This window comes from Mustela nivalis (genome assembly GCF_964662115.1).
Source record: "Mustela nivalis genome assembly, chromosome: 16".
In the NCBI taxonomy this organism is placed as follows: domain Eukaryota; kingdom Metazoa; phylum Chordata; class Mammalia; order Carnivora; family Mustelidae; genus Mustela; species Mustela nivalis.
This window is the reverse complement of record NC_139035.1, coordinates 42,976,400-42,986,175: the sequence shown is the minus strand read 5'-3', so window position 1 is coordinate 42,986,175 and position 9,776 is coordinate 42,976,400. Positions and strand designations below refer to the sequence as shown.

General features: G+C 52.2%; 1 protein-coding gene across 1 annotated transcript; it reads right to left on the bottom strand.

Moving 5' to 3' along the window:
- Nucleotides 1-261: 261 nt before the first annotated feature.
- Nucleotides 262-4,464, bottom strand: BTG2 (BTG anti-proliferation factor 2). The gene is made up of 2 exons (XM_082702585.1): nt 4,188-4,464; nt 262-2,865 (listed from the first exon to the last, which is right to left on the bottom strand). Exons 1-2 carry the CDS (start codon nt 4,339-4,341, stop codon nt 2,531-2,533), a joined length of 489 nt encoding a protein of 162 aa, XP_082558711.1. The 5' UTR covers nt 4,342-4,464; the 3' UTR covers nt 262-2,530.
- Nucleotides 4,465-9,776: the final 5,312 nt, after the last annotated feature.

Here is a 9,776-nt window from a genome sequence, read left to right as displayed (position 1 = left end):
AGAACAGATGCAGGAGACCTGGCCAGACTCCGGAGTGCTCAGTCTAGAACCCCGGCCCGTCCAGTAGGGTCACAGGAAAGTGAGAACATGCATTAAAGGATGGAGGAAGGAGTCACACAACTAGATTTTTCTTTTATACAAGCCACATGCTATAGGCCTTCGGGGGTCACTGAAGGGAAACACTGAGACACCAAGAAAGGATTTGATTCCAAGGGAAAGGCTCAGTGATATGGGAATGCGACCTTTTCTAAACCACACGGCTTCAACTGCAACATTTTTATTAAAGTAACAACAACAACAAAAAAAGCGTACATTTGTCCATAAAGCTGTACATTCTTCCATATAAAAACACTATTATACAATTAGTAACCTTTGACTTTTCTGTCAGAATATAGCTTACAAATGTACGACTATTATTTTTACTTCATAGGAGAGACAGGCCTGCTCAACAGTCCAGCTCTGGGTGTTTTGCTGTTTTTAAAGTGAACATCAAAAAAGAAAAAAACAAAAAATGAGAGAAGATGAAGCACGAGACCGTGAGGCTGCTTTGAAAAAGGCAGGGGCCTGTTTGTAGACAAGAGGCAACACCACAGTCTGTGGGGATTCACAGCTTCATTTCCACCCACAGGCCAGAAAAGGTGCTCTTGGGTCTGCGGGCCTGAAGTTATCTTTAAAGCAAGAAAGGCTGGAAGCAGGGTCTGGGAAGGCAGCTTGGAGTCTAGAGTTGAAAAGGGGGCAGACCTGGCAGGAATGGGGTGTGTAGGGGAGAGTGTTTGGTAAATAGCACCTTTGTGTCAGAACTGACTAGTTCAGGAATCCAGGGAAGGGGACTGGCTGTGGAGCAGGGACCCCTGGGGTGGGGGATGGTTAGGGAGAAAAGTTCCTCACTAAGGGGCAACAGCCAGGTAGGCTGTCGTAGGAGGGGTGCCAGGTCGACCAGATGCTCTAGCTACACCCTTCTAAAGTGATTCGGGTTGGAAAACTCAAGACCTTCTGAGGGACTCCTTGCTAATGTCACTGAAAAACCGAAGGAAGGGTTTCTTCCCAGTATGGACTTCCATGGGCTCCAACCCAGAACAGTAAATATTGCACAAGTCTAGAGACAAACTTGGATTGTACTAAGACAGCAACTTCCCCACGGGTGCTCTGAGCACCACCAAAGGGGGAGAAAAAAAAAAACCATAAAAAAGAAAAAAAAAAAGCAATGCCCAGGATTGTGGCTTTTAGTGTCAGCCCTACAAGAATACCAAGTAGTTGCAGGACTTGGGGCATTCTCCCATTCAGCCAAGGAACTCCTGCAAGGCTGAACAGCCAGCCAGAGTCCCGAGCATGGAGGGAGGAGGGAGAGTTTCCTAAGTCCTCCAGGGCACCAGGAGGTTCCGGGAAGCAGTTCTCCTTCAGACTCTCCTGGGATCCAGGAGGCCATATTGCACAGTGAGTGAGAGCTCTTGTTCTGGAAAGTTGGGCAGCTCCATGACCCAACAAGAAGGGGACAAGAGTGGGAGAGTCAGGGAGGAGTGTTGTGCTTTGCAAAAGAAGGCAGTAATAAAGAACCTGGAGTTCCCCGTAGCTTTTGAGTCAACTTTCGAAGGGGTAATGGCGGCAGCATCAGGAGTTTCGCGTGGTTCCAAAAAGAAGGGTTTGGCCAAAAACAAATATCCCCAAGTGGATACTCTTTGGGTCCCAAAATTCCATTGCAAACCACCCCCAAGTTATTCACCCCCGCACAGAGCAGCACATAGCAAAGCCAAGGTTTTGTGCAGGGTACCCTTTCGTCCCAACCCCAATAACCTCTAACTCCTGCCTTACCCCCCATGAACCCCACAAAACAAAAAGCTTTTTGTTTCCTGCCTGGGAAGCAACATCTACAGGCCCCTGAGTGTAGATCAGAAACAAGTCATGATTTCAAGAAAAGCTGCTTAGGATAGAAGTAACGGGGAGAGGACTTTTCACTTTCTGCCCTAGATCTCCCCGGAAAAATAGAAGAGAAGATTAGGTAACATAGCATAATTGAAGTCCAGGCTTGAATGCCCCTGAGGAGGAGAGGGCCCAGGGGTGCAGGCAGGTATCCTGCTCTGGAGAGAGAGGTCTGAACTCGGTCTCTCTTCTCCCGGCCGCACGCCAGATCCTGGCCACTCTCATTCACAGTTGCTAACCTTGCTTGCTCCCTTCTCACATCTTCCTGGGGGGCCAGCCAAGTTTCTCCCACCTTACCCCTGTCAGGTCCGCCCCCTCACGACTCGCCCCCTCCCGTAGGCAGGCACTGGGTCCCAGACTCAAGCGCACACAACAGTTCTCTCCAAAGGCACCTGGGGAGGCCACTTCTGAGCAGCTCCCTTTAAGGATTTTTCTTTAAAAAAAATCTTTTGGTTTTTTTTTTTCCTCCCCTTTTCTTAAAAAAAATAATATATATTTATATATATATAAATAGCTCTTCATTTAAAATAGTTCCCCAGGTTGAGGTATGCGGTGGCCTGTTGTCGCGGCAGAATGAGTACAGTAGCGTGCCTGATGGGGGCGGCGGGGGACCCTAACTGGAGACCGCCATCACGTAGTTCTTCGAGGGGCTGCTCCGGCCGAGCATCATTTGGTTCTTGCAGGTGAGGAGTCCATAGGAGGCAGCCACCGGGGCCTCCTCATACAGGACACAGATGGAGCCATCCTCCCCGATGCGGTAGGACACCTCGTAGGGGTCCACCCACAGGGTCAGCTCGCTGGGCAGCAGCTGGTGCAGCTGGGGCTGGCTGAGTCCGATCCGGCTGGCCACCTTGCTGATGATGGGGTCCATCTTGTGGTTGATGCGGATGCAACGGTAGCCGGAGCCCTTGGACGGCTTTTCAGGAAACCAGTGGTGTTTGTAGTGCTCTGCGGGGACGGAACAAGAGGGAGATGCCCTGGTTAGAGCATCCGGGCTGTGAAGGCTACAGCAAGGTGGGATGGGGATGAAGAGAAAGGAGTAGAGGAAGGAACCCAGAGACTGTAAGTGAGCAATGTGGTTTCTCAGGAGTTCCAGGACCCTCCTGAAATCCTCTGGCCACTGAAGCAGAGAACGTTACAGGATTTCCCCCCTCACTTCTTCTAGGACAAGGATGTGAGGGTGTATAGGGAGGGAGTCCCACGGCTCCGGGGCCATCCCAAGTAGCTAGTGTATTGCTTTTGGCACACTCTCTGTTTAAGAAGGAGGGGTGAGCCTGGGGAGGACTTGTCCAGGCAGAGCCTCTGGAGACCTATGAGCTGAAGCTGCAAGGCCAGCAAGGCAGCCCTTATTGTCAGACTCACAGCAAGTCACTCTGTCTCCCACCCTGGGCCCCAGAGGCCCCCTCTGCCTCCTACAAAAGCCAGAGACCTTCTGGCAGTGGTGAGAGGAGTGAAAACCCGGTTGTTTTTGATGAAATGGATGTTGCTCCTCGGAAGGTAGGATCTGTGTGGGCACGTTTGAAGATGGCTATCGCTGCTGGAGACTGGCGGCCAACCAGCTAGAAACAGCTGGGAGATAGGTTTCTCTCCCCAGGCTGCCCTGCTTATCTCTTGTCAACCTCCCATGTCAGGCCGCCCCCGCCCCAGCACACAGGCCCGCAGAGCGCAGTTACTACCTACAAGGCTTTCTCAGTACCATAATGGGTGGCAGATGGCTAAGGGGAGCCAAAGCATACAAAGGGGGCCGGGATTCCAACTTCGAACGAGTCAACAACCCGCCCGGGGAACAGCGCAGCCCTGTGCCGCCTGAAGAACCACGATGAGGATCCAAGTTGTTGAGAAGGCTCAACTCAACTGTGCCTTCTTCCCCCATAACTAGCCCATGGCTGGCTGGGCTGGCTCGCCCCCAGCGCCCCTGGAAAGTCTCAGTAAGGGGAATGAGCTCGCACTCAGGCCCGCAGGTGCCTCCTCTCTCGGAACAGAAGCCGGGGCCTAGGCTCGCACTCCAGGACAAGGGTCTGCGTGGAGGAACGCGCCCCACCAGAGCCATCATCCATCGAAACCCGAGCGCAGGGCCGCGCAGGAGAGACACGACCCAGGTGAACGCGGCGATGCGGGCCGCCCAGGGGGCTGGAGGGAAACCGAGTCCCGGTGCTGCTCGCGAGGGGAACCCTGCCCTAAGAGGAGAGGAAAGACGGACCAGGCAGGAAGGCGGGGCCGAACCCCAGTGGCGGGGCTCGACGGAAGCCAGGATCCTCGGCGGGGCTCACCTGTTAGTGCCTCCTGGAGAGCCCCGCTGAAAACCTTTAGTCTCTGCTCGCTCACGCAGCCCCGGGTCCTCAGGAGGCTGGAGAGGAAGCCCACGGCGGCGGCGATCTCCGGGAGCATGTCTGTTCTTTTTCCTGTCCAGTGGGCCTGGCTCATGTCGTGCGCGGTTCGGACGGAGGTAGCAGCGGCGGGGAGCAGTGAGAGGTCGCCGATGGGACGTGCCGCCTACTTGCTGCTCTACGCTCGCTGGGCCGCTGCTCGGGCTCTGCCCGGACTTCACCCGGTACGTCCCTTTCATACTGTTCCGAGAGGCGGGGGAGCCCGCGGCGGCACCCATTGGCTACCGCCGGCGGATGGGGGCGTGGCAAGATGCCTGCCCCGCCCCGCGCGCTCCGAGCCGGGCGGGGCCTCGCCGCTAGTCCCCCGCCCCGCCCCCGCCCCCGCCGCCTCCTCGGCGCTGAGGTCATCGCCCGCTGACGTCAGTGCTGGGAACCTGAGCCGGGCTTGCTGGCGAAAGGTGGCGCGGGGAGGAAAAGGGGAGCCGGGGAGGGCACTGAAGCCTTTCGGCGGAGGAAAGCTGCGCCCAGTCCGCCCCGCGCTGGGAATGCCTGGATCTCTCCTCTCCGCCGGTCCTTCAAGACTTTGGTCACCGGCCACCTCCTCCAGGAAGCCTTCCTTTGCTGATACCACCTCTCCCACTCGATCCCTTTTCTGGCTCTCACATTTTCCAATCCCCACTGTCAGAACCACTCACCCAGACTCTTTGTCACCATTTTACGGTTTTGCCGTGTTTGTTAAACAGGTTTCTCCAGGCTCTTCGGAAATAGGGACTGTTTTCTATTTACTTCAACAATAATCCCACCTCCGCCAGACAAGTTCTGCCCTTCCTCTACACCAATGCCTTTTCTCTTGCCTGGTAGCACCCAAGGGTTCCCTGTTTGATGGTAGGGGTGGGGGTAGTGTTGTAAGACTTTTCTGTCCCCTCGAGTTGTCTTCCGACCTCTCGCTTTCCTTTAAATGCCCGAATTTTTAAATGAGTGGCCTGCTCTGAGCCGCACCCATTTCCCCATCTACTCCCTCTTCCTCCATCTCCTCTCTTCCCTCAGCCCTCTCTCTCCCATTCTTTCTCAATGTGGATTGAAACTTTTGTAAACACAGGATCCTGGGAGAAAGAACTCAGCGTCAGTCTCCAGGGTCCACACATAGGACTGTGCTCAGAGCCTGGGACCATCAGAGGCACTCAGCAGATGCCCCCTCCAAAGGGGCTAACTCCTAACCCCATCTGACATTTGGCATAGTAGATGCTCCATATGTATTTTTTAAATGAATGAAACCCAATGACCTCTATCAATTCTTGTTTTTCTGGAACTCTGGGCCCTGCTGACCACCTCTGGAGGCAGTCCCTCCTCCTTTTTCTGGGTACCTGATGCCAGGCTTCTCAGCCTCCTTCCCCAGCTGTGTGTGCTCTGGCTTTCCTCCTGCCCGTGTTCCCTCTCTGTGTCCCCTCACTCCTCTCCCTTTTCTTCCCACTTGCCTTCCTCAGAGAAACCCTATTCACATTGTCTGCTCTGATGTTTTACTTTTTCACAGCTGACTTTTGTGCCTGGGTAGTCTGTGTCCTTCCATCCTGCTGCTCCTATCACCTGCTCTGTCCCGCCCCTGGGTGTCCAGCCACCACCTCAATGTCAGTTCAAGCCCACTGTCTTCTCCAGTCCTGGAGATGTCCTGATGTCCATTTCTGTCGGAGATACCATCGCTTCCCCAGGCAATCCGCCCTGCAAATTCACACTCACTTTTGACTTCTCCTTGTGCTTTGCTCCTCAGATCCAGCCGCAAGACCTGTTGCTTCTTCATATCTAGATGATTGCAGTCGACTTGTCAAATCCCATCCCCAAATGACCCTTCCCGCTGTTAGGAGAGCTGCATTCCCAAAAGTCTGCCTTCACTTGCTCTTTTGCTCGCATTGTTCCGAAACACCTTCCACCCCCATTGTCTTCTGCATTAATTATGAACTCCTTTGCCTGCTATTAAGATCTTTCATAATGCGGCCCATCCACCTTTTTAGGTTTCTGCCATTGTGTGCCCCAGGGTCATTCTCCTCACTGTTCTCTAACATGAGAGCAGCTTTGCAGCCCAGAGTCCTCAACATTTTCCCCATGAACCCCATCTCTACTATTTAACATGGCCTCCATTCCAGGGATGCCTGAAGACACCAGGCTCTGCTGCACAGGGGCTCATGCCGCTATGTCCTGGACACTTCACTGCCTCCTTCCCACCTGTGCCAATCTCCGTCCCGTCCTCCTGAAGGCACATTTGAAGCTTGGTCTTCCACCCTGAAAACCTGCAAGGACCATTCTCCTTCTACAGAATTAATGTAATCTCTACCACTTATGCGGCATTTATAATCTATTGTTTGGTATTAGTAGGGATATTTTTAGAGGATGTCATCTCAACAACAGTCTGCAGGCTGCTTGAAAACAGGTTACTAGGCTCATTTGTCCTACATTTGTCCAGGACAGTTTGGATTTCAAATACTCTGCTCCATGGCTTCATCTAGCTCATCGGGCTGCCCTGGAGCTCATCTCTTAGATGGTCTCTTCACCAGCTCCTCCCCAGAGCAGGATGAGGCCAGATGAGACTCTTCCCTCTGCTTGCTGAGAGCAAAATGATTCGTTCCAGAAAACAGGGCTGGGAGTGGAAACAGGAAGACCTACAGTATATCATCCAGGGAGACCAGGTGCAGCCCAGACCAGGACTGACCAAGGACAACCACAAGGAAGTCAGGGAAACAGATCCAAGTCTATACAGGTATATAGGGTGGTTCAGCACTTAAATCTGAAAATACTTAACATCTTTGTGGGTATGTCTTTGACAAGGGTTGGGTGATCTGGGCTTTGCTTTTGTCCAGAACTGATTTAAAAAAAAAAAAAAAAAAAACTCTTTTGACAAGACCATATTTTTTGCCATAGGAAACAGAACTCTGTCCTTATGTAGATTTTTGTATCATTCACCAGGTCACACAGCTAGTTCTCACTACAGCCAGAGCCACATCTGCCGCCTTCAAATATGGCACCCTTTTCATGGAGCCTCTGTGCTGTTGTTACTAGGGCATGACCCACAGTTCCACATAGTCCCACAGAGCTGTTATTCCAGGTGATGGTGCAAAAAACTGGGGGCAAACAGGATGCATTTGGGGGGAAGGAACAAGGAGGTCTTATCCCTGACCCTCCCCCATTACCCAGATGTACCTTCGCCTCCTCACTGGTGCTTAGTTCCTGAACTCTGTATAGGACATCCATAGGAACTAGAAGGCACGCGCACTCCCTCCTGCCCCTGCTTACTCATTCTCTTTCCTTTCTACACACAAGCCTAGGGAGAGCAGGCTTAATTCATCCCACACTCAACGTTCCCCCCCAAGTCACTATACAATGTAATTGTACCCAACTCAGGATCTGGATTCAAAGTCAGTTTCTTATAAATGCAAATACACGACAGCTGTCCAAATTATTTTTGAAATTTTCTGAAATTGCCCTTCAGTTTCTAGGACCAGGGTCCTTAGAAGCTCAAAAGTCCAAGTTTCACTTCTTCCCTTTGCGTGTTGCATGCTGCCTCCCGTTCCTTGGCCTAGTCAAGGTGTAATTGGAGCATCAGATAAGGACAGTGGGTCTCTCCCTCCCTCCCCCTTCTTCCTGCTCCTCTTCCTCCTCATTCGTTTCTCCCCACTCCACCCAACGGCCTTGAATTGAATGTTGAACACGAACTGCCCTGACACAGGTGCTGACCTGTGACCCCATCCATTGCCAAGTAGGCAGGCAGTGGTGGCGGTGGGGGGTGGACATCAGCTTGTGCCTCCTCTAGACCAGAAATTTCTTTGCCTTGTGATCCTGACCCTCTGACTTTCTTCACCCTGGATGCCCATCTTGCCCACTTGTCTGGCCCACCGATGTGGCCCACTGTGGAGTAACACGCAGCACCCCACACTCCTCCTCAGGCCAAAACCCCACCCAGGACAAGGTCCCTCTCCTCAGGCCTCAGCTCTGCCTTGTCTGTGGGGTCACCACACAAGCCTTGCTCTCCACTCCCTCCAGTCAGAAGCAGCTGGTTCTTCTTTCCCAGCATCCTGTTAGGCCTCCAAGGCCTTGGCTTGGTTGCCAAGGTTACCTCTCAGTTTCCTGACCACATGTGGAACACTGAGGTGAAGCCATTCTGCTGGCAGAGGCTGGGCTGAGGTATTCTAGAAAGATGACGTCAGCTCACTCCCACATTGTGCGTGTAGTTCTTCTGTGTCTTTGTGTGTGCTTGTGTGTGTGTATTAGCGTGGGGAGGGAGCGCAGCATATAGATATGTGAATGAGTACACACTTCGGTGTGTTGTGCGCTCTGCTGTTTGAGGGTAGGAGGGAATACAGCTCTGTGTTTGTAGATGTTAAAATGTGCTTATACTAGTATATATTGAGGAATGTTATTTCATGAAGTATGGGTGTTTGGTGGAGTGTGTGTTTTGGCGGGGAGAGTCGATTTGGCTGGGGGGTGGGGGCTGTCTCAGTGAGGCTGGTATAGATGCTAATAAGATCTTCCCTCTTTTCAGACCTCACTGGTGACAGCTTCACTCTTCTGCCCAGAGCTGATAAGAAACACCACCCTGGGAAGACCAGGCCCCTCTCTTCCTCACTTCCTAATCAGGCTGGAAATAGTGTCAAATATATTCATCACTCTTTACGAGCATCGCTGGGTCGTGTCCAGGACATCTTCTGGGTTCCCTGTCAGCTTACAAAGTCGTACCTCTCCAGAGCAGCCCTAGGCCAGCCTGATTGGGCTGTAAACAGTCAGCAACAGGAATCAATGACAGAAGAGAACGACATTGACCTTCGAACCTGTTCGTGAAGATTGTATGAAACTGAGGATGTTCGCTCTTTTAAAAATTTCTGTCTTAAAAAAAAAAAAATTCTGTCTTTAAACCCCTTCACCTGCCCCTGAGTGAACCGAGAACAGGAACAGAAATAGCGAATGCAAAGATGATTCGGGTTGAGGGTTAAGTGGAAAATACCCACCTGGACTGAAGGAAGCCTTGCCAAAAGGTAAATGCGTGAACAGCTTCCTAGTCCCTGGGTCACGACAATTTCTGAGTCCCTCAGGACTGTTTCTGAGAACCTGTGGAGAAGTGGAGAAGAATCTGGAAGCTAAAAAGTAACCTTTCCTCCACTTGCTCTGAAGATAGAAGCAAAAGAAGATTTAATGGTACCAAAAGCTGCTAACATAGGCAACAGAGTCACTTCCTATCGGGAAGGTAAGCCTTGTCTAGAATGTGCCCAACAGGATGTCTGATCTGGCCAAGACTCACACGCTCTGAGGTACGGGGTATCTTTCCAGAGAGGGATGAGATGGCCACAGGGGGTGGCCAGGTGATGGCTGCAGGCTCCCGCCCAAAGTGGCATCTAAGTTGGAAAGTATCAGAACCTCAGCAGCTGCCACTGACTTCCAGACAATGAACAGAGACATCTGTGACAGATGCCATCTTTCATTTGCCACTGCTAACCAGGGAGCTCACCAGATGCCCAGAAGCTAAAAAGGTCAGGGCCTAAGCCCTGGGCA

Excerpts from the sequence above, each read along its gene's own strand:
- BTG2 (XM_082702585.1), bottom strand. The coding sequence starts at position 4,341 with ATGAGCCAGGCCCACTGGACAGGAAAAAGAACAGACATGCTCCCGGAG. Across the intron at positions 2,866-4,187 it reads TCTCCAGGAGGCACTAACAG|AGCACTACAAACACCACTGG; the intron begins GTGAGCCCCGCC and ends CCGTCCCCGCAG.